Here is a 25990-nt window from a genome sequence, read left to right on the forward strand (position 1 = left end):
TCAATACTAAAGCAAAACCACAATCAATATTAATATTGCCTAATAATACCAAATATTTAAATCAATACAAATAACACAATATTATGCATTAGTCTAAAGTCTTATGCATTCTAAACATAAAACATTAACTTATAGTCTTATAATGACTAATAACACAAAATATTAAGGTTTACAATACTTAAATTCCACATAAGAATAGTCATGATCCATCACTAATAACACAAAATATTAATTGTGTATGATGACCGGGCCACCGGGCCGACTTCGGGTGACCCGAGCTATGGCCCGGACCCGACCCGAAATAATGACCGGGTCTATTTTTGAGACCCTTACCCGGCCCTAAACCCAATGAAATCACACCAAATTAGCCCCTAAAGTGTTCGGGACCGGGCCGGGCCTTCGAGTCGGGCCGGGTCTGTGCACCCCTACATCATGTGAACAAAATATAAAAAAAAATTATTATATATCTCTAATTTTAGAGTTAAAATGTGTTATATCTCACTTTTTCATTACAATGAAAATCATTTTTTTTTCAAAATTAAGAAATTCTCTTTTTCTCCTTACTAATTTCACAACCAAAATGTGTCACATGTCACTTTCTCATTGTAATTGAAATTAAATCCTTCCTTCCAAAATTAAAGCATTCTTTCATTCTCTTTAGTAATTTTACAACTAAAATGTGCCATATGCCACCCTTTCATTTCAATTGAAATCAAATTTTTTCTTCCAAAATTAAAGAGTTCTTCCCTCCTCCCTCTTCCTTTCTCTATTTCTCTCATTCCTTCAACCACTCTATCTATTTTATATATCTTTATCAATATCAATGATTAATTACTAATTTAACAATCAAAATGTGCAACATGACATTCTATAATTGCATTAAAATTGACATTGAAATATACCTATATTATGTATCATATATTACTATCTAATTTAATAATCAAATGTGTCACATAATACTCTCTTATTAAAATTAAGAAATTTTTTTTTAAATTAATAAACTTCTTTCCTAAATTCTCTCATCTACCTCTCTCCATTTTTCTATTTTTCTCTACTACTTTTACTCTATATATAATTTATATTTTATATTAGTAATTTGACAAATCAAAATATGTCATCCGATATTTTTTTTTACAATTAAAATAAAAAAATTTCTTCAAAAATTAACAAACTCTCACTCTCACTCTCATTCTTCATTTTTATCTTTCTCTCTCTTTTCTCTCATTCTCTATTTTTCTATCTTTTTCTTCTTCAGAAAATAAAATTAACAAAATAATATAATTTAAATAAAAATATTATTATTATTGTTATTATATACATAATTTTTTAGTTTTTTTAGTTTTAAATTTTCACCGCTTATCTTTTTAATCTATATTTTCATTTCTCTTCTTTCAAATATTTATTACATATAATTTTCAAAAAATACTAATGTTATAATTAAAAGTTAGAATCAAGATTCAATTATTTTTAAAAAAAATTAATTTTGAATTAATTTTGTAACTATCAGTATAATTTTTTATACTAATATTTAATTATATTTTTATATACATAGAGAAAAAATATTATTTTTAAATAACAAGTATAAAAATTAATTATTTTTATTTTGCAACAGACTTAACAGTTAACACCTAATTAAATATAAAAGTATACACGTTAAATTGTTTTAAATTTTAGATAACGAATGTTAAAATTAATTATTAATAAAAAATTAGACTTTTTTATATAAAAATAATAATTAAAAATCTCATTATTTAATTTTTTTATCTACAGATACTTTAGTCTTTTTAACTAGAAATTTTTATCAACCTATGACCTTTTTTATAAAAATAGTTTGATTTTATAAATCGATGTCATGCATAATTTATACTGTTAGAACAAAATAGATCATAATTTTAAAAAATTTATATTTCCGTGGATAAAAATACTAGTTGCTATATAATATTAATTAAGACCAAGACCCTGTTTTTCGTCGTGTGAACAAACTATAAAAAAATAAATAATGCTATATAATATTAATTAAGATCAAGATCCGATTTTTCCGTCATGTGAACAAACTAAAAAAATAAATAAACAATGCTATATAACTTAATTGACCTATATATATAAAAATGAGTGCTAGAGGTCAGTAATTTTTGTGTTTTTATAACTATTAATTGGTCATTAATAGTTTTTTTAATAGTATGAGATTATATTCAATAGTGGGAGATCATTCATTTTTTTTTTTGATGATTAAGTGCTGATCACAAAACACAAAAATTGATGCCCCTAAACTTTTCCAATATATAAATCATGGTTTAGCAAACGGAATAAAAACAGTACAGAAAAGAAAAGAATAGTAGAATACACAACTATATATCCTAACTACTGCTTGTGTTTATGTAATAATCCTACCAGCCACTGCTTGTGTTTTTTCTTTCTTAATGAATAGTTAAATAATAATACTCTTCTGCCTTTTTCCACAACTTCGTTTCCATATCGATCTTAATTCTTTGAAGTGATTGAAAGAAGCCTCTGTTGCCTTTGTCTTTTCATTTCACTTCTCTTTCTTTCTCTTTTTTTTTTTCTTTTCTTTTCTTTTAATTTCCTGGTCTTGCATGCAACACATTACTATTTTCACGTCTTTTTTATAAATCCAATTCTCACTGAAAAATAAAAACAAAAACAAAACAAAACACAAACACAAACAAAAAAAAAATAACAAAAAAAAGCTTCTTTTGAATTGATCAGACAATCAGGGTTTCTAATTTTTATTATGGTTGTTTGCTGTCTTCCGTTCTGATTGAGGACTAATCGCAACATGATGGATTCTGTTTAAAGTGGAGGTTTGTCTCCCATTTCATTATGACATTATCTACTTTCTTCGTATTCTTGTATCTTTCTTGGGTTTATATATCATGTTAGACATATGTTAAAATTATAAAATAAAATTTTTTTAATTAAAAATAATAAATTTAAATTTTTAATACATTTATTCTTGTATCTAAATATGTATTATAATTATAAGTATGAAATTAGTTAAAATAATATTTTTTTGCCATTTAAAAAAATAAAAATTTTATTTTTCTTTCTTTAATAATGTTTCTTGGATTTTTTGAAATTACGTTTATAAAATATTATTTTAATGTAACTTTTTACCAACTTTTTAAAACTAAAAGATCCATTGACCGGTATTTTTACCTAATGCAGAAAATTGGAAAAAGATGTCCTATTAAAAGGAGGGTGATAGACTTGAAGATTGATATAGTATTCCAATTTTGGAGATGACACCACAAAAAATGCGGTAAAATATTTATCATAATTATTATTTTTTTATTTTTATTTCATCGTAAGATATGAAAATTAATATCATATTTAGAGTTTTAAATTAATCTTATCTACGCATCCTAATAAAAAGTATGACATAATTTTATTTTACTACTTATTCCGTTGAATTGATCAAACGTGTGAGAGATACAGTAAAAAATTTAAAATTATAACTCTGTCAATACAAAAGTGAGAAAAGAAAAATACAAACATTGTGCCAGATAAAGCTAAGGGTGATGCACTGAGAGAACTTACTTTTATTTTATTTTGTCAAATTTAAAATGCTCTCTTATTGGAAGTTCTTGGGAGGAGGGCACATATTTTTCTCTCATGACTCCTTTATTCATAAACCACTTTTTATGAATTAATTAAGCTTATAGATCTTTTATTCAGATCTAAAAACAGATGAGTGATATCCACATAGTCAAACCCCCACCCAAGATATATAACATCCTAAGAATTAAGATACAATTCTTAAGTCATAATATTTTAATTACAATTATTTATTTGACCTCAATCATTTTTAATGTAACATTTGTATATATCTTAATAATAATAATAATAATAATAATAATAATTTATATGAAAGTTCCTGATAAATTTATTCTTCTTGCAAGACAAAGAAATAATTAATCATGAAAAGAGTGGAAAATTATAGCATCCACACATCAATGCAAAAAAAAATATAAAACGCAACAGATTCATAAAATCATCATAAATATCTATAATCCATTAACAGTGTATTATCACAAATATGAACCATGACACCAAAATACCCGAGAAAGAGTCACGAAAGTAAATAGGTATAGTTAAATAAAAAAATAATACTACCTATCTAAATATTTTTATTAATCAAATCTAATTAAATTAGTTTAATATCAATAAAAATTAATTATAAATAGTATTATTCTAAATTTTTGTTTAATTTAATTGAACTTAATTTATAAAAAAATTTAGATGTGTACTGTAATATTACTCATAACAAAAATACGTGAAAAAAAAACGGGATGAACACTATCTAGCCTAAACAAAATAAAATTCAAGCGAACTTAGCCTCTATATGTGTGAGGGAAAAAAAATCGCCATTTCCACAAAAATAATTTTTTGCAAATAGAAAAAAAAAACCTACATTCTTACTATTCATAGGCGAGCAGGATAAAATATCATCTTCGCTATCATTTACACCATTCATTAAACACACAAGATAATAAATTACAATCTATTGTATGTGCAATCTTTGAATCTTGTGAAAGATCATATTATAATTCTTGATGTGATAACTTCAAGCTTTTCTTTTATAAATTTCAAAGACAATTTCATTTCTTTCATTAATCATGCTTAAATGCATAATCACATTATATTGTTTAAAGTGTCTGTTATCGAATTTATATAGTTTAGTTTCAGTAAGTACACCGGTTCACAAGTAATAAGAAAATGAATAAAAAAATATTGTCTTTTTCTCGAAAATTAATTCAAGTAACATACAGTTCAATTGAATCTATCACTATTTAGACTATTCAAAAGATGATTAACTAAAAAATGACAAAATAACAACAATAAAAAAGGGTAAAAATAAAAAACAATGAATTCATACTAGATGTTTAATTTAGATTCAACTTCACTTGATGTTTTAAACTCTCTAGTAATTGTTTATGGCATGTTGGTATATGTAAGAGTCAAAGGATTGCAAAAATATGAGGAGGAAGAAATTAGCAATAAAATAAAATAAAATAAATCTACATCGAAAGAACTAAGAAGAAAGATCAGAGAAATTGAGCAAGCACAAGAAAGTTGAACCAAAGTATAGGCACTCTTGAAAAGTCGAGCAAAATTCTTTAGTAACTCGGCCATTGTCATATTCTATTATCTTAACTTTTTAGAAGCGATTTCATCCTCTACTTGTTAGTTGGATAAAATCTAATGAAAATCTTTTTAGTAAACTCCTCCGATCCAAAAAGAGAGGAGGAAGTCTAACAACTACTTCTTTATTTTAAAAAAAAGATTTGTACCAATATTTTCGTTGAACCACATATAAGTTATATATAAAATACTAACTCAATAACCTATTTTTTTGTGCACTTAAGAGCTCAAATAACTTTTTTGGCATCTTCTAGTCATAATTGAGGATCTTCAATTCTTCATCCAGAGAATTTCTATTGAGAAGGTGGATAAATTCAACTTCAAATATTTTTTAAATGTGATTTTTGGTCTCCGAACTAGGCTCAGGATTCGGTGGTCCAGGAACCTTTGGACCATTTAGTGGTCCAAGTAGAAAACATGTTTTTGGAGTTTTTTTATCAATTGCTACGTAGTCTTTGAACTAATTTTAATTACAAATCAACCTCATATATTTTATTTAATTATAAAAATAGTTTTTTATTTTATAAATTATTATTTTATCAATTATCTATTATATTTATTAACAATCAAATACAAAAATAACAACCAATTATATCCTCCATTTATCCTAATAATTCCAATTGATTAAAAAATTAACTTTGATCTCGTTACGTTCGTCCATGGCTCTCAAATCGTGTTTCCTTGAAATTCAATCGATTGGTTTTTCAAAACAATCGATTGAATGATAACTCAATCGATTGGTTTACACTATATCACAAAACAATCGATTGAAAGTTGTAAGGTAGAATGGTAAAAAGCTTAAACCAATCGATTGTTTATACTTTCCAATCGAATGAATGCCTCAAAACAATCGATTGTTGTTGTTACTCAATCGATTGAATTCACGAAAACAACATGGATTTGCCAAATACAATCGATTGGAAAGTGATGACATTGAAGTTTTAGCCAAATTCAATCGATTGGTAATGTAATCCAATCGATTAGAAGGTGATGAAGTTGAATGTTTTGCCAATTTCAATCGATTGGTAATGGAATATCCATCTACTCAATCAATTGGTAATGTTCTCATTTTTCAGAATTCTTTAGGATTTTGCACAATTTATTCTATTCTACTTTTATAAATCACAAATAGGTTGTACAAATCCTCATTAATCCAATTTTTTTTTTCAATCACCATGATCAGGATCTTATTATCTTCTTGCACCAATATCAATGTATTAACATAAGAACAATTTTTATCACTTAACTTAAATCATTGATCCTGTAGTTTGGTCTAATTTGGACGAAGGAAATGTATTTCTACTAGTATTAATTAAATCCGTGATACTACATGACAAAATTATTTTGGTAACCAAGTTTAACCAAGTTGGTTCAATAGCTTATTGGTATAATAAAAAATAATTGATTGAGTAGATGGATACCATTACCAATCGATTGAAATTGGCAAAACATTCAACTTCATCACCTTCCAACCGATTGGATTACATTACCAATCGATTGAATTTGGCTAAAATTTCAATGTCATCACTTTCCAATCGATTGTATTTGGCAAATCCATGTTGTTTTCGTGAATTCAATCGATTGAGTAACAACAACAATCGATTGTTTTGAGGCATTCATTCGATTGGAAAGTATAAACAATCGATTGGTTTACCATTCTACCTTACAACTTTCAATCGATTGTTTTGTGATATAGTGTAAACAAATCGATTGAGTTATCATTCAATCGATTGTTTTGAAAACCCAATCGATTGAATTTCAAGGAAACACGATTTGGAAGCCATGGACGAATGCAACGAGATCAAAGTTAATTTTTTAATCAATTGGAATTATTAGGATGAATGGAGGATATAATTGGTTGTTATTTTTGTATTTAATTGTTAATAAATATAATAGATAATTGATAAAATAATAATTTATAAAATAAAAAATTATTTTTATAATTAAATAAAATATATGGAATTAATTTGTAATTAAAATTAGTTCAAGAACTACGTAGCAATTGATAAAAAAACTCTAAAAACATGTTTTTTACTTGGATCACTAAGTGATCCAAAGATTCCTGGACCACCGAATCCTGTGCCTCCAAACAATTAATGAACTCTTTGAAAAAATGATTTGGCATAGATAGAGTTCATGTTTCACTCCTATTTTGATTAATTAGAAATTACAACACAACATCGGGGGTTTGATGCATTCCCTTCATTGTAGCTAGCAAGTCGGTTGAACCTCCCTTCTCTACGAAATTTTCTTAAACTTTTTCTTCGGGTATTTCTCCTCCGTGCCTACGAACTATTATTCTTTATATCCTTGAACTTAATTATCATGGCACTCTTTGCAGAGGGAAATTGACCCTATTAGACTTAGTAGTAATAACATGGAATAAACCTCTCTACCATACTTCTTAGTTGAAATTTCTATCTATTAAGTAAAATGGATGAATCATAAACAATGAATATAGGATTCAAAAGACACCATAACAAAGAAAAAAAATTTTATGAGAACAACTCCTTATAAATCTTTGGTAATATCAATGTATATTAAGTAAATTAGTGTAAAACCCGCGCGTACGCAGGCCAAATATTGTTTCATTATAATAATAGATTGGTACTTATCTATTAATAGTTATAGTTGTTACTTTTAATTTGAAAAAGTTTTTATATATAAAACTCATTGTATAGTATAAGACTTTTCTATCCTTATTTTTCAGAAGCCAAATAATTTTGATATTTTTTTTAATCCATATTAACGGATTCTATTTAAATGCAAAAGTTATTACGTTTGTATGTTTAAATAAATGCTATAATTTGTTAGTTGATATACAATTTAAAAAAATTAATACTTTAATAAAAATAATTTATATTATAATCACACACAACGAATATTAACTAATCTAAGTGACGTTTAGATATATTATTAAAACCGTATTTAATCAATTTTATTAATTAATCTAAGTGACGTTTAGATATATTATTAGAACCGAATTTAATCAATTTTATTGTATTATGTATAGTTTGTTTACTAAAAAAATAATATATATTTATTGATAGAATTAATTTATTTATGTTTAATCCGATTAATTTATATCTTTCTAAAAAATTTTTAAATGGTAACCTTTAAAATATATTTTAACTAAATTTTAAAAATGTTAGATAAATTAACTACTCCAAATGTTTTTCTAGTATGTATGTCATTGTTGGTGCATGTTATTTCATACATCTATATTATTTTTTATTTTCTTAATTTATGCGCAAAAGATCTCATATATGAATAACAAAATTTTTTGCTTGTTGCACGAATTGAGTGGTTAATATACTTTTATTATTTTGATATTTAATTTAATTATAAAAATAAGTACATATCAATTTAACGGTGATTAATAATTTTTATTTTTTTAATAATTTTTCAAATAAGTAAATATCAATGTATATTAAGTAAATAGTTTGTTCGATTAGACTTACATGATTAAATCATAATGAATATTCTAACGGGTTAAGCACCAAATCAACATATATGATAGAAAGACCTTGTCTGTGTCATGTGATCGAAACGCGTCAAACACAATCTAGAATTTAACACAAGAGGGTTTCACTATATATAAATATGGTCCTTAGGTTATGCAGTTTTTGTATTTTTCTCAATTTTAGTAGCTCTTTCACAATTTTAGGTAATATTGTATTTTTCTTCTAAATTTTAGAAGAAAATCTTCTATTAATTGAGGATTTGACCATCAAAAATTAAAAAAAAAAAATTTTGAAGCAGAATTGCGACTCAAAATCTGTTATTGGAAAGACATAGAGTAGGTATCTATTGAAGGAGAGAGTGTGAACTGAAAAACACACAAATTAGATTAGAGTTAGAAATAATAAAAAGATACATAACATGGAAATTAAAATAACGGTTTGGAGTGTGAGACTTGTTTGGAATCTGGCTGAAATAACACTTGTTCACGTCGTATTTCCAAAAATGAAGACTAATAATTTAATAATTTTTAAACTTCTTTTGGTTAGGAACTATGTTGTTCATAGAAAAAATTGTGAAAAATTAATTTGAAGTATCATTTAAAAAAAAAGATAATGTTGTATTTTCCAAGAGCATACTTTTGAAAAATTGAGAATTTTTATATTGTCAAAAAAAATCAAAATAGATTCTTAAATCAAAAGTACCTTGTTTAAAATTTTGATACAGAAGAGAGAAAGTGATGAAATATTGTACACATAAAGTTGAAAAAAACATTAATTTTTTTTATGTTTACTCTGTAATGAATATCAATGGCTAAAAAAATTGGTTGAATCTTGACTCTTTTGGATTTTATTTTTAAATTGAAATTCTATTAAGACACTTTGAATAGAAAATTAGAAGACATTTTGGTTTTATCTCTTAACGAAGTAGAAGCCAAAATAGAATTATGTGTCAGATGAAATACTGTGAAGTATAACTGAATAAAATAATCAGGAGATAATTTTGTTTTGTCTCCTAAAGTGTAGAACTAGATATAGAGAAGAGAAAGAAAAATGACACACAGATATATCCTGATTCAGCTATTTAGTGCAATGTAACTTACATTCAGTCTCCATCACAACAATGACAGAATTTCATTATCTTTGAACAATATTATATTCACCAATTTTTCTAGGATTCTACCCAATCCTACTTGAAACAAATCCAATTTCTAATTCAAACCAGATTTGACTAAGAACTCACCCTAACTTTTAACAATAAAGTACTCACCCCACTTGCAAGGGAATCCCCTCAAAATCATGACAACAAAACAGAAAAACTTAGAAAAGATTTTTAAAATAAACATTGGCTTTTCTCCAAGTTTAACTTTCTTGCCTTTTTCAACTCAATAATTTTTTCTTACAAATCTCACTGTTATGTCTTTTACCATTGAAAACAAAAAAAGACTAGACTGAGAAAATAAGATATTCAATGAGAACCATGAAGGAAAAGAATGGTAATAGCTTTGTAAGCTATAGAAATCTAAACATTGTGCTCTCACTCCTTACTCCAATCTTTGCCTGTTCACCCCTTTAATAGAGTTGTAAAACTTCTGAGACTTGAAATTTTCTTAAGCACTTGTTTGACTTCTTCTCCCAAAAATCAGATGTAGCAGCGGCGTCACAGAAGAGATAGGTAGAAGCAGTAACTGAATCATTCATGCATCCATACTTTCTATCTTCTCTTTCAACCTTTATCATCTTGCTTGTTGAATCTAAACCCTTTATTCTTGCTTTGTCTCCAAGTCAGACTCTTAAACGTTGATTCACATAAGAGTTTTATCATCTTCAATATTTTCAACTTTCTACTTCTATGCATATAAAGACAGAATTTTTTCATCGAACTTCAATGAAACACAAATTTAGAAATACGTCTCCGATGATACTTCAGAAGTGATGTTTGCTTTTAGTCCTAACCTCTTTGACTTCCTTCTTTGTTGATTGAATTGGCAATCCACTTTTGGTTTTTTTATTTTACCCTAGCACAGAGCTTTTTCTTTTTCTTTCTGTTCTTCTGAGCTTTCACATGGGTGTAGGAACAGAAAGAAAACAGAGAAGAGAGAATTTGGTTTCGATGGTGTGTTGTTTGGTTCAAAAGCAAGTGGAACTTGAATTGCTTAGTTAGCATCTAAGGCTGCGTTTGTTTTTGAGAACAGAATAAGACAAGACATTGAGAACAAGACACAAAGGACAGAGACACAAAATTTTGTGTTCTTGTATTCTGTTTGGTGATAAACTATAACAAATGAAGAAAATTCAATTTATTCTAATTTTTTTCATTCGAAAAGTTTGAGAAGAAAAATATAATAAAAAAATATAATTATAAAAAATTAACAAGAATAATGAAAGAAAAAATAAAAAATAAAGTGTGTTTCTTGTTAATGTCTCTGTACCTTTTCTGTTAGGATAGATACAAAATATACTAATTCAGTATTTTTGGACACAATGTCTCTGTTCATGTCTCATTTGCTAAACACGATTTTATGTTTTTGTATCCCTATCTTAGTGTCCTGTCCTTGAAAACAAACGCAGTCTAAGTAAATGGTTGGACTTGGTTATGGTCCTTATGGATATGAGCTCACTTCATCAATTTGAGGTATAAAATATTCTTTTATCTTTCTTGTAGTTCAGCCACTTATTTTTTGAATTAAGAGTGATGGTATAAATGTTTGGTTTAAGCTGAATTAATGTTGGACTTTATTAGTTTGTTGGACCTGTTATTTTTGCTTTTTGGACCCGTGTAATTAAATTGAATTTTCGTACACTAAACAATTTTTTTTATCAAAGTTATGCAATTTTATTACTGAAAATTGGTCCAATTTGGACTATAGGCAGAATTATAATAAAGAGAATAGGAAGTTCCAACTTTAATAAAATGACTTAAGTATAAGAAAACTAAAGAGGTAAAGTAAAAACTCAAGGGTCTCAGCTTCTCTCACGCACACTTCTTCTGGCCATCTCCACCATAGTTCTTGAAGGGGTGATTTTACCTTCAAATACCCAGGCGTTTCTTGCTAACCAGATTTGCTATAAGAGGTTTGCTGCTACTGCTCTTTTTTTCATTCGGATTCTCCTCCATTCTCAATTCTTCTTCCAGCTGAATCTACCACTTCCATGGTTCTCGAACTTGAATCTGCCATGGCAGATTTGAACATTTTCAAGCTTCAGTCACATCTGGGCACTCTCAGAAACAATGAAAAACGCTTTCTTGTGACCGATTATATTTTGGGTTCGATGGATTGTATTCGGGCGTTCAACCTTTCTTTCACAGGGAGTCCTCCGTGCATCAGTTTTCAGAGCAAATTTTTTATTTTCGATTGACAATTAATTTTCCATATGCTCCTTCATAAGTCCTTTCTTTTGCATTGTTCTGGCAGGTATTCAGTTGGTGAGTGGTAGAAGTTAAAGGCTATTTTGTATCCTGAAGCAACAGTGTAGCCGCCCCCTTTCTCCAGCATCCAGGTAACTCTATCCTCTGTCTCATGAATTGGAGTGTTGATTATTGCTGTAGCTATTTCTGGATTGAAATTGGACTGAATTAAATTCTAGTTTCATGTTCTGTTTGAATGCTGTAATTGTGAAACCCATTCTAGATTGGCAGTCATTGTCGTGGTAGTAATAGGAGTAATTAAAACATAATCCTTCACCCATGAGTCATGAGTCTTCTCGGATTCTGATGTTAAATCCCCTTCCTACTTTTCATAGTATACCTTTTTCTAGCACCTTTCTGCCCTCGATAATACTCCTCAAACCCCATGATGAGTTATTACCAACCTCTGCTCTTAGGAAGCTTGAATATCTATAATATTTGCTCTGTAACACTTTACTGATGAGAGAGTTAGGTTTGGAAATTAACCTCCAACCTTGATTTGCGAGCATGGCAAGATTAAAGGCCTTTAAATCTTTAAAGTTTAGTCCCCCTTGCATTTTTGGTCTGCAAAAAATCTTCCATCCGATCCACTGCATCCTGTTTTCTGATCTTTTCTGCCCCCACAAAAACTGGAGTATGGCTCTCTGAATCTCTTCAATTAGTGTCTCCGGTAACATGAAGCAACTTAGTGTGTATATGGGTATCGCAGTTGCCACCGCCTTAATAAGCAGTTCGCGTCCGCTAGAAGATAATAGAGCTCTCTTCCAATGGCTAAGCTTCTGACACACCCTATCTTTAATGTAGTTAAATGTCGCTTTCTTTGATATCTGAACCACTGTCGGTAAACTCAAATATTTGTTTTGACTGCCAACATGAGGGACAAGGAGAATCTCCGCCAAATGGTCTCGGATTGGAATTGGTGTGTTCTTACTAAAGAAGATTGATGATTTGTCCAAGTTTACCTTTTGGCCACTAAGTTCTTCGTATGTCTGTAGAACCTGTAGCAATCTTTGGCACTTTACTTCTGAAGCTTTGCTAAAAAGAATTGAATTGTCTGCAAAGAAAAGATGATTGATTGTCGGACACCTCTGATTGAGTCTCAAACCAGAAATTTTCAGCCTCTGTTCTTTTCTGTGGAGCAGATGGGAGAGTCCCTCTGCGTAAAACAAAAATAGGTAGGGAGATAGAGGATCACCTTGTCGTAATCTTCTACATGGTTTAAAATAACCATGAGGTTGTCCATCCACAGTAACAGAGTAAGATACCGTCGTCACAAGTTCCTCAATCCACTTTATCCATCGATCACAAAAACCTAGCTTCTTCATCACCTTCCAAACAAAACTCCATTCCACCCTATCATAAGCCTTGCTCATATCTAGCTTTAATGCCAAATCATAATCTCCATGCCTTTTATTTTTGAGAAAATGCATGAATTCGTGTGCAATTAGAACATTATCACTAATCAACCTGTCCTTTATAAAAGCACTTTGAGAGTCACTGATTAGTCTATTCATAACTGATTGAAGTCTGTACACTAGAATTTTAGATATGATCTTATAGAAAATAGAGTTAAGACTAATCGGTCTAACTTGTTTCATAGAATTAGTGGCCGGCACCTTAGGTATGAGACATATGTGGGTATGATTAAAAGCTTTCAAAATTTTATCTCCGTAGAAAAAGCTTCTAACAGCTGCTGTCACATCTCCCTTTATTGTACTCCAAAAGAATTGAAAAATTTTTGCTGTGAATCCATCATCTCCCGGAGCCAAAAAAGGGTTGATGGAGAAGACTGCTGCTTTAATTTTTGCTTCAGCCACTGGCCTACACAACATTCTATTAGTGGCTGCATTTATTTTTTGGCGGATTCCATCTAATTCTGCAGTCGGATCTCTAGGACAGCTTGTTGTGAATAGCTTTTCAAAGTATTTCTGTGCAACTTCCGCTATTTTTGCCAGTTCCTTTGCCATATTCCCCTCCTTGTCCTCCAACTCCTTTATTCTATTTTTCCGGTTCCTCGTTTGAAACTTGGAATGAAAAAATTTAGTATTTCTATCGCCCTAGTTGAGCCATTGCACCTTAGACTTCTCTCTCCAATACCGCTCTTCTTCCTCCAATGCGTCCTCTAGTTCAGTTTCTAAGATTCGGATAGCATTCCCATCTTCCTGAACTTCTTTCTGCATTTCAGATTCTATCTGATTCTTGAGAATCTGAATTTTCTTCCTTGAATTAGATTCAGAGTGCTGCTGCCATTGTACAATTGAATGTTTACAACACTTTAGCTTTCCAGCTAGCTTAAACATTGGAGACCCCTGAATATCTATTATCCATGCCTGTTTGATTAAACTAATCACCTCTTCATTTTCACACCATCGCTCCTGAAATCTGAACCTCCTTTTTACCCTCCTTTCTTCACCACCCATGTTGAGAAGAATGGCCTTATGGTCTGAACCAGAATCGGATAAGTGTGTAAGAGTGGTTGCTGAAAATTCACCTTTCCACTCATTTGTAACAAGAGCTCTCTGTCCAATCTCTCCTTTATATGATTCTCTCCAAATTGACGATTGCTCCAAGTATATTTATCTCCCTCATAACCAATGTCGACTGGCCTTCCCTAATTGATGAAATCCCTAAACTGTTGTATTGAAGTGCTGGATTTTTGTCTTCTTCCCTCCTTTTCCTCTTGATTTTTAATTGTATTGAAGTCTCCTATTATTGTCAGCGTTTCACTCCCTCCTTCCAATATCTGCAATAGTTTTGCAAATTAAAACCCTCTATTTGTCTCATCTGTGTGCAAGTGTACTCCTACAATTTCCCATTTTAAACCCGCTTGCTGGTCCTCTATTAAAAAATACACAAAGAACTGGTCATGTTCCACTATGTGCACCCGCACTTCATCCTTCCAAGCCACTACTAATCTTTTGGACAGGCCCATTGGATCAACTGTAAAAACAGATTTGTAGCCTTCCCTCCTTAGCACTCTCTCCACTGTCAAGGTACTATTTTTTGTCTCACAAATAAATAATACCTCGGTAGAATGGGATCTAGAAATCCCTTTGATGTTGTGAACTATCAGGGGTTTTTCCAAACTCCGATAATTCCACATCATCACTTTCATCCCTCCTTGGGTGCCAATTGTTGGGTGGCACCCTCTCCCTCGATCCTCCAGATCTTTTTAACATCTATACTCTCCCTCGATCCTCCAGATCTTCTATTAATACCTAAGACAGCTTGAAAGCTATGTTTTTCCTTGCTATTTGCTTCAGATTTCGTCTCTTAATTTCTCCTCCCCTCCCGTTACCTCCTGTAACACTGAAGGTGAAGCATCCATCATCTAATTTGGGCAGAGTTGGCTCTATTGATTGGGCCACTATATTGCTGTCTTTATCTCCTTCTTCCCATGTTTCTGAACTCCCCCCTTATTCCTTTCTATTATTAGCATTTTTCGGCTACTGTGCACCTCTTGATCATCTTGTTTGATTTGTGAGTTCTGGTCCTGAACAGAGAGACTTGCAAATTCTCTTATCAGGTTAACTGGGATTGGTTTTTTCTGTTTATGTATGTCTCCATGTGCAGCATTGGGTTGATTTGGATTGTTATTTTCTTTTTGATCCTCCACTCTCCTACCGAATTGATCTACCCTTAGCCATGCTCCCCATTCTGCTTCTTCTTCTCCTCCTTGCACTATATTTGCTAGGTTTTCTAAACACGCCCTGATCTCATGCCCAATGCACCCACAACAATAACAAAAATTACCAATCCTCTCGTACTTGAGTTGAAGATCAACAATTTTGTTGATGCTTCCCGAGATTCTCATCTTCCTCCTCAATGGCTTTGTGATGTCTAGGATGATTTGAATTTTTAAAATCCTCTCCTCCTTCCCTTTCATAGAGAATACAGCAACATCCATCACCTTTCCCAGCGTCTCTCCTACTCTTTTTCCCAATCCTGTGGTTTTACATTGCTCCAGTAAACCCCACAGTTGTACCCATATAGGAACATGAGAGAATTCTGCATCATTGATAATTGAATCTTCCCTCCATCTTTTCAGATTTAGAATATAATTCTTGAACAACCAAGGAGCCCCTTTCTCCACCCTGAGCAATTCGATTTCATCTTTGAAGAAAAATTGGAATTTGTTACCTCCGTGATCTAAAACCCAAAACCTTCTGGTTGTCTCCATATTGTGTTTAGAGCAGCCTCCAATGTACCTGCACTGAATGATCTGTCTGCTAGTAATCTTCCAATCAAATTTTTGGTACATAATTCCAATCCTTCTTTGATGTCCTCATCTACAAAAGCTATGATCTGTTCCTCCTCTAATTTAGTCTGTCCTCTACCCGTTTCCTGTGAGGCAGCACGAGCTGCCGTACACTAAACAAATTAATCACCCACATAATTGACTTTTAATTCAATAATAATATTTAGTCACCATTTTTAAATGTTGTTAGTTCTTAGTGAGAGAAAATCTAGCGAGAGAATATGTGACGGTTGAGTTATATATTAGCAGATATTTTTTCTGTGATAAAAGCCTAAAAGGTGTTTGTTGTGTTTAAAAATTGAAAAAGTACAAGATATGGTAAAATTTTTTTGGAAATAACACTCCATTATATTTCTTGGAACCGGATTCGATGGTCCCAGAACGTTTGGACCATTAAATGGTCCTAGAACAAAACATATTTTTCAAGTTTTTTTAATAACTGCTAAATAGTCTTTTTTTAATTTTAATTACAAATTAACCTCATATATTTTATTTAATCATAAAAACTATTTTTTATTTTATAAATTATTATTTTATCATTAATCTATTATATTTATTAACAATCAAAAACAAAAACAATAACGAATTAGATCTTCTATTGATCGTAATAAACTTTTTGGCTATTCCAATCGATTAAAAGATTATATTTGATCCGTGATGTTCGTCTAGGACTGTGAAATCATGTTTCTTTGAAAATCAATCGATTGAATTTCAGGTTTTTCATAACTCAATCGATTGGACTACAGGTTGTTATCACAAAACAATCGATTGAAAATTGCAAGGTAGCATGGTTTTTGCAAAAATCAATCGATTGGTCATATTACCCAATCGATTGAACGATGACTAAAATGTGGGTTTTTTATAATTCAATCGATTGTTTATACTACCCAATCCATTGAATGCTTCAAAACAACCTGAGGTCTCACAATTCAATCGATTGGTTATGCTACCTAATCGATTGAAGTGTGTACTATGCCTATTTCAATTTTGTTATCGTTTTTATGAATTATTATCTTATTATTCATCTATCTTATCTTTAAAATTCTATCTTCAATTTTTAAGGTTTTATTTTGATTTAGATACTCTTTCATATTCATTTGAAGAAATCTCATTTCTTCAAATTATAATTTATGCAAATCATAGTTCTAGATCTTGCAATTGCATATCTAGAACTTGATATTAATGGAAAGAATTAAGGCTGATCCTAATCCACTAAGAATTGCGTCCCGTCCGTCTTTTAGTTTTAGCTATATTCAGATCTTAGAACTGTGATGTCAATTTTGCATTCTTATAATATTATCTTCTTGAGCTTATTCACTTGAGCATGTGAACGTGATTGACTGCATAAATGAATGGGACTCCAAACTTTCAGTCATCTTTAGGGGTATACATTCTCTCTTTTGGATAAATGATAATATATTCTACATATTTGAATAGACTTGTGATTTTTGTGCCTAGGAATTGTAAGTGATGGTTAATCAATTTTATATGTCTTTTATGTACCATATGTACCATTTATTGGGTAGCACAAGTAATCGATTGAATTCGGTAAATCCATATTGTTTTAATGACTTCAATCGATTGGGTAACACAACCAATCGATTGAATTGTGAGACCTCAGGTTGTTTTGAAGCATTCAATCGATTGGGTAGTATAAGCAATCGATTGAATTATTAAAAACTCACATTTTAGTCATCATGCAATCGATTGGGTAATATGACCAATCGATTGATTTTTGCGAAAATCATGCTACCTTACAATTTTCAATCGATTGTTTTGTGATAACAACCTGTAGTCCAATAGATTGAGTTATGGAAAACCTGAAATTCAATCGATTGTTTTGATAATCCAATCGATTGATTTTCAAAGAAACACGATTTCACAATCCTGGACGAACGTCACGGATCAAATATAATCTTTTAATCGATTAGAATAGCCAAAAAGTTTATTATGATTAATGGAAGATCTAGTTCGTTATTGTTTTTATTTTTGATTGTTAATAAACATAATAGATTAATGATAAAATAATAATTTATAAAATAAAAAATAATTTTTATGATTAAAGAAAATATATGGGATTAATTTGTAATTAAAATTAAAAAAGGACTACTTAGCAATTATTAAAAAAACTTAAAAAATATATTTTATTCTGAAACCATTGAATGGTCTAAACGTTCTCAAACCATCGAATCTTTTGCCATATTTCTATAATATGTAATCGGAATAAAATACTATGTGTAATTATTTTGCGTAGGAGTATAGAAAATAGATATAGTACTATATAATTATTCTGAATGTAAAAAAAAAAAAATCAAAAGTTAGTTTATGATTTATATCTAATTTTAAAATTTTCATGTTAAATAAGAATTTTTTATTTTAATAAATTAAATAAATATTTTATTTATTAAAATAAATAATTTTAAAAATTATTACGAAAATATATCATTTACTGTTGTCTGACTTAATGATTTATTAAATAAGATAATTTTTAATATGTTTCCTTTACAGTGTAAATAAGATATATGTATTTGTAAATATAAAAAAGTGAAAATTCATGTGAAGTTAACTATAATTTTCGTAATAATTTTTAAAATATTTTATTTTAATAAATAAAATATTTATTTAATTTATTAAAATAAAAAATTCTATTAAATAATGGTATAAGTTATTATTCATATAATAGTTTTTTTATAATATTTTTTAAGTTTAATTATTTTGCAAGTCTTTATAATTTTATTAACTTTTCAATTAGATTTTTTTTTAATTTTTTTAATTAAACTTTTATACTATTTAATATTTTTTAATTAAGTCTAAAAATATCTACAATAACAAAATATTTTATTAAAAAAATTGAATATTCTAAAATTAAATATATTAGATTTAATTAGGACATCTAAATATATTCTAAATTCCAAAATCACCCAATTATTTTCCACTTCAATGCTTTTCCAGTACCAATTCATTCTATAACATAATCCTTTGCCATGTTCTGTTTCCACCCCAATCCCCGCCGGAACCACCGACATTACTGCCACTCTTCTTCCTCTGATTCCCACTCTCCATACTCACCCCATCCGACAAGACGCTACCTTTCTCCAACCCACCTCGCCTCCGCTAGATGCATATGAATCCAAAACCTTCACCGCTGCAAAACTATTTCTCTGCCGATTCCCACTCGCCACCACCGAATCATGATCACACTCTTCATCACCACCGCCGGCCACCAGCACAACCACCACTACCGTGAACTATCTCCTCCACCACCACAACCCCAACCCCAACTTCCTCCTTCACCCTGGCAAGCCCAAAATCCCTATTTTAACCCTACACTCGGAATCCAACAAAATATTATTCGGTTTAATGTCACCATAAAATCACTGAAGGGTCACAACAATGGTGCAAGTACTCCAACCCTTTGACCACCGAAACGACAACGTCGAAGCGCGTTTTCCAGTTCATAAGCTCGGGACACTTGAGGCTCCGTTTCTGGCCATGCGTCGCGCGCCATCGTCGTGTTGGGTGGTTCTGCCGCTGTGGACGTCATCTTCCTCGGCTGGTTCTGTTTCCCACCACGTATAATCGACGGCGTTCAGAGTTCATGTTCCGCATTCAGGTAGGTTGGTTCCCGAATCAGAAGCTCCAATTGCAGATCTGGAATTGTTGTTGTGATTTGAATTTGTTGTGGTTTTGTTGCCGATGAGTTGCTCTCTTCCCGTCCATTGTCGGTGTCAGTTTCTGAATATTTTGATGTGGTATGAGTTCAGTTGGATGAATTGGAGAAGGATTTCTGTTGAAATTCCCTGTAAAAGTGCATATAAGGTTTAGAATTCTATGAATTTAGCAGTAGAAATATAAATTTTAATTAGAGGCCACTTCTGGTAATAGAATTGAAGGCTATTTGTACTCTGATTGAATGCATGTTGCAGGTTCTAATGCATACTAATTTCTTGTGCTGTTGCTGGTTTTTGACTTTGTTATTATTGGATGGAATTCTGTTGCACATGTTGCATTAGGTTGGACCACTAGAGTGTCATCGGTGTACTCCCCCATGAACTCCTTAAGCTTCTCCTTCACACTCTCCTTCAACTTCACTGCACCATCGGCGGTGAAATTCGCCTTGAAAGTACGATCCTCATCCCTTCTGCTATGTAGAAAGGGAGTTTGTTGGTAGAGGGAGGGTGGTGATGGAGGAGGAGGGTGAGGAAATGGTGGACGAGGTGGGGGAGTGGTGAAGGCAGTAAGGGTGGAAATTATAAGGGTAGGGTATAGGTAAATAAGTAAATTCACAGTTCACTAACGCTTTTTAGACGTTTAACGTCAATAGGGACTTAATTGAAAAAAATTAAATGGTATAGGGACCCAATTGAAAAGAAAAAAGTATAGGGACCTAATTAAAAATTTGGTAAAACTATAAGGACCTATAGAATAATTAAAACATATATAATACTATTTATATATATGGATTGTTGACATATACATAGTATTATATATGTATACAATATAATACCCTTAATGTATACGATATTATTCACGAATATGATTTTTCAACAAATTAATGCTTAAATCGTTTAGGTTGAATTTTGACTGGAGAATGGTGTCATGTTTTCCTAATTTTTCCAACATGGCATTCCATTTTACATTTCCCATATGTTCTTATTATTAATTGTTTCCATATATATATATGCATGCATGCAGAAAGAAGATGTAAGTCAACAAGAACAAGGATAAAAGCATGTGTAATCCGATTCCTGATTTTATACAAGAACGTATTTTCGACTTGGTAACTGAGAAACTTGTAGTTGCATGGAAGAAGTATGCAAGCAATCCGGTGGACTATGTGGTGAACAACAAGAAGAAACTTAAGAAGCTAGAGAAAGACATAAATGATCTCGAGGAGGATAGAAACAGGGTATGTGGAAAAGCCGAGGAGCATGAAGTACGATTCGGGAGAGAAGTATATCATGTTAAGGCATGGTTGCGTCAGGTAAAAGCCATAGTCGATGAACATGACAAGTTGAAAGAAGGTAGGCAAAAACACTTTGTGGCGTCCTTCCTAAATCCAATTCAAAGGTATGTCTGGAGCAAAACAGCAGAAGAGATTAAAGGGACGGTTGGAGAGCTACAAAATGAAAAGTGTGATATTATTATATCTTCTTGGCAAGATCTATCATCCATCGGTGTTGCGACTTCTGAATTTGATGATGTGAGTTTCTACAATGCTTTGTTTTTAAATGTTTTATATTTATGATTATTTTTCTAATAAAAGATTTGTATTCCAGATACCTTTAAGATCAAGAGAAAAAACCAAGAAAAAGATCAAGGAATCATTGGAAGACCTTAATGCAAGATTGATCGGTGTTTTTGGGGTAACTGGTGTGGGAAAGACCACTTTGGTAAAAAGTGCTACTGCTCTGTTGGAAAAGCCGAACAAGTTCGATGTGGTGATAACGGTTAAAGTGACAAAATGTCCTGATATAAAAAGGATACAAGGCCAAATCGCTGACATGCTGGGAGTGAAGTTTGAAGGGGAAAGTGAGCATGCAAGAGCAATCACCATACAAGAGAAGCTTAAGAATGAGAAGGACAACATCCTTATAATCCTAGATGATCTATGTGCAAAAATAGATCTAAATTCATTGGGGATTCCATCACCAACCGATGATCTTGGTCCTCTTCTCTTGACAAAAGGTGAATCTTCTGCTGACAAACAAACTGATGGAGCAGATAATGAGAGAGAAACTTCCATACAAGATAACAGGCAAAAAACTCACACAAAAACTATCTTCAATGGCTATGGCAAGTTGAAAACAGAAGAGGGTAGCAGGGGGTATAAGATTTTGTTGATTTCTGATCTGAGACAAGTATTGACTGAAATGGATGTGAAGCTAGAGCTTATTATCCATGTGAAACTCTTAAATCCTAAGGATGGAGAGACACTGTTCAAGGAGATGGCTGGAATAGGAGCCAACAATTCTGAAATTGAAACATTAGCAGCAGAAATAGCCAAGAAGTGTCAAGGTTTGCCGATGTCAATAATTACAACTGCAAGGGCATTGAAAAATCAGAGCCACTTAGTTTGGAAGGATACTCATCGAGCTCTTGAAAAGCTTGAAGAGGAAAACCAATTAGCAGCACCTGAGTATTCTACAAAGTTGAGTTATAGGCTTCTAGAAAATGAGGAGCTCAAGCTTACCTTCTTGCTTTGTGCCCGTATGGATCATGACGCATTGGTTGCAGATTTGGTGAGATATTGCATTGGTTTGGGTTTTCTTCACGGTGTCTACTCAGTTTGGGAAGCCAGAGACAGAGTACAAATGCTACTCGTCAAGTTAAAACAGTCAGGTTTGTTGTCTAACAGTTATTATTCAAGTGATCGTTTCACCATGCAAAATCTTGTTCGTAATGCAGCTTTGTCAATATCATCTGAGGAGAGGCATGTGTTCATGATGATCGAAGAAAAACTAGATGAATGGCCTGATGAGGATCTACTTAAAGAGTACACTGTTATTTCCTTACAACGTTGTAATTTCATTGAGAGATTTCCTGTCAACATGTGTTGTCCTAGTCTTAGAGTCTTTCATATTGAAAATAATGATCCATCTTTACAAATACCAGATAATTTCTTTCAAGAAATGAGAGAACTTAGGGTGTTGATTTTGGTTGGGTTCAACCTTCTATCATTGCCTTCCTCAATTAAAAACCTAAAAAAACTAAGAATGCTTTGTTTCGAGAAATGCATTTTAGGTGAAGGTGAGCAATTAGGTGTCTTGGGAGAATTAAAGAATTTAAGAATACTAAGCTTTTCAAGATCTGATGTCAAAGTTTTGCCTGATGAGCTAAAGCATTTATCTAAGCTTCAAATCTTTGACATCAGTAACTGTTACAAGCTTAGAGAGTTTCCACATGATGTAATGAAAAGTTTGACTAGGCTTGAGGAGTTGTATGTGAGAAACACTCGTATTCAATGGAAGGCAAATGACAGTTTTCTATCTGTGTTGGGTGATCTGAATCAATTAACAAATCTAGACTTGCAAATCCCAAGTGTTGAGCATCTACCCAAGAATTTGTTCTTTGACAAGTTGTACAGTTACAAGATTATCATTGGCTCTTTAAATAGATATTTAGAGGCTGATTTCAAGATTCCAGATAAGTATGACCTGTCAAGATGTTTGGCATTATGCCAAAAGGATGGCGGCTTTGACATTCATTCCGAGGAGGCAATCAAAATGTTGTTTGAAAGAGTTGAAATCTTGTTGCTGCAAAACTTGAATGGTGTCCAAGATGTTTTTTATGAGTTGAATCTAAAAGGATTTCCTTATCTTAAACGTTTATCCATTGCAAGCAACAAGAGTGTTCGCTCTCTCATTAGTCAGCAGAGGCAGCATTCTGATCAGGTGATTTTTCCCAAATTGGAGTCATTGTATCTCTATAAGCTTAGAAAAATGGAGAAAATTTTCTCTTGTCAGCCACTCTCAGAAGGTTCCTTTGGTAATTTGAAAATGATCAAGATCAAACTCTGTGGTTGCTTGAAGAACGTTTTCTTAATGTCTATGGTTGGACTTCTAATTGCTCTGGAGACAATTGAAATTTCAGAATGTAACTCTTTGAAGGAGATTATTGTTAGAGAAACAAATAATCATAATGAAACAGAGCCTATTCTTAAGTTTCTCAAACTTCGTTCTTTAAAGCTGCAATCTTTATCCAAGTTTATTGGGTTCTATCCAATTTCATCTGAAGAAGATACCAGATCACTGTTTCATGACAAGGTATGCTCATAACTACTTTTCATATTTGATTCTCTTGTACATTTTGAGCTTTGTTCCATAATAGGAAGAAAGCTTGTAAATGTACTAAAAAAAGTGACAGAAAATAAAATATTGCTTGGCAGATTGAAGTTCCGGAGCTAGAGAGAATGGAATTGTCTATGCTCCAAATCAAACACATATGGAGTGATCAAATATTGGCTTGTCATACCGTCGACCAAAGAACTTCTTCTTTTCATCAAAAGTTGACGAGACACTTTAGCAAGAAGCGCCACACTATCAAAGAAACTTATTCTTCCTTTCAAAATTTGATGCACCTCAACGTGAATGGTTGTTGGAATTTAGAAAGCCTATGGTCTTTCTCTGTTGCTAGACATTTGGTGAATCTTCAAAGCCTTTTTGTTACTGATTGTAAGATGACCAACATCTTTTCCGAGTATCAAGGCGGTGGTGACGCTAAAACAAAGAAGGTACGTAACTAATTCGTTAAAATTGCATTAGATTAATTTAATTAATTAGTTCTTGATAAAAAAATTTCAAGTGCTTCTAAAGAAAATTATAGATTATTGGTTTTAATCTATTTATTACATGACATATTATTTATTAGATCCATATATCCATATATTAATATAAACAACAACAATAAAAATCTTTATCTCACTATGTGGTTGGAGGGAGTTAGACATCAAATAATATCATTGTCTCATCATGTGATGTCTCTTGTGAGATTGTTCCTGGAGATTTTGTTTAACCTTCTCATGTAGAATCTTTTTAGGTTTTCTTTTGTCTTTAACTGCTATATAGGTCTATCTTTTATCAAATCTACTGTTGTCCTTGTTGTATGATTTATTCATTGTGGTGAGAATTTGAACTTGAGTTATTTACTTCTGGGTGATATTTAAGCACTTTTATCTATTAGACTACTTAAGCTTTTAATTATATATATATATATATATATATATATATCTTAACATTTTAAGTTAGAGACATATATAGTTGTTTTTTTTATAAAGCTGATAATTAAAACTATTAGATGATTCAATTTATTATATTTAATTAAATTATTATTTAATAATTGTTAACTATTAATTTTATATAAAGACATACAACTATATATAAATTTTTATCATATTTTAATGCCTTTGATTTTATTTATTTAATTAATTTATTTATTTTACTATTTAATCATCATACCTTTTAACATATTTCATGTTATACTAAACTTAGTATTTAATTTTAGGAAAAAGTATAGGTAGACAATGAAAATACTAAACAATGTGAACGATAGATATATTAGATGTTCATTTCACTAGGTGTACGGATGGTTGGTTATTTTAATATTAAGACTTAGATAGCAAATTAGCTCTGTTAACAGTGAAGCTTGGTCTAACCTTACTTAGCTTGTCTCCACCCTTGATGTTCAGTTCTGAAATTAGCTTAGTATGAAAAGATGAAGACAGATGAATCTTTTTGTAGCTTGTCTCCACCATCTCTCTCTCACACACACATATATATCCAACTATTTAATTTGAATGGCTTTGATAATAAAGATTAATTATAATAAATTTTACTAAAATTGGAGACTAATAAACATGCGATCAATATGCCAGCATTTTTTATTTATATGCATTTTGAACATATATGCCAGCATTTTTTATTTATATGCCAGCATTTTGATCAATATGCCAGCATTTTTTATTTATATGCATTTTGAAGTATAAGCCTTTTATATTAGAATTATACAAAGTTATGTTTTTATTTGTTTTAGTTGTCATACTTTAACTTTTCATATGGTGATCTTTGATTTGTAAATAATTAAAAAAAAAAGTTAAAAAATGAAATGAAAATAAAAAATATAAAAAATATGATATAAAATTGTGAACTAATTTTATAATCATGATATATTTGAATGTACATAATATACTAAATTTGAACT

At 30.9% G+C, this 25990-nt stretch overlaps 1 protein-coding gene across 9 annotated transcripts in view; it reads left to right on the forward strand.

The window, feature by feature from the left end:
* The first annotated feature begins 2314 nt into the window (after positions 1 to 2314).
* LOC112726869 (uncharacterized) overlaps positions 2315 to 25990 on the forward strand; it is a 31947-nt gene continuing 8271 nt past the window's right edge. For 4 of the 9 annotated variants that reach the window (XM_072208808.1, XM_072208807.1, XM_025776405.2 and 1 more), the window contains exons 1-4: positions 19215 to 19904; positions 20987 to 21494; positions 21571 to 24057; positions 24180 to 24524. In XM_072208808.1, the coding sequence (XP_072064909.1) occupies positions 21024 to 21494; positions 21571 to 24057; positions 24180 to 24524 (3303 nt within the window). In that variant the 5' untranslated portion in view covers positions 19215 to 19904; positions 20987 to 21023. Of the gene's footprint in view, positions 2823 to 3186; positions 3281 to 12040; positions 12126 to 19214; positions 19909 to 20304; positions 20415 to 20986; positions 21495 to 21570; positions 24058 to 24179; positions 24525 to 25990 lie in introns of those variants that run through there. The other 5 variants (XM_072208804.1, XM_072208806.1, XM_072208805.1 and 2 more) reach the window with 4 other exon arrangements.

The sequence above is a fragment of the Arachis hypogaea genome, chromosome 12, assembly GCF_003086295.3.
Source record: "Arachis hypogaea cultivar Tifrunner chromosome 12, arahy.Tifrunner.gnm2.J5K5, whole genome shotgun sequence".
In the NCBI taxonomy this organism is placed as follows: Eukaryota; Viridiplantae; Streptophyta; class Magnoliopsida; order Fabales; family Fabaceae; genus Arachis; species Arachis hypogaea.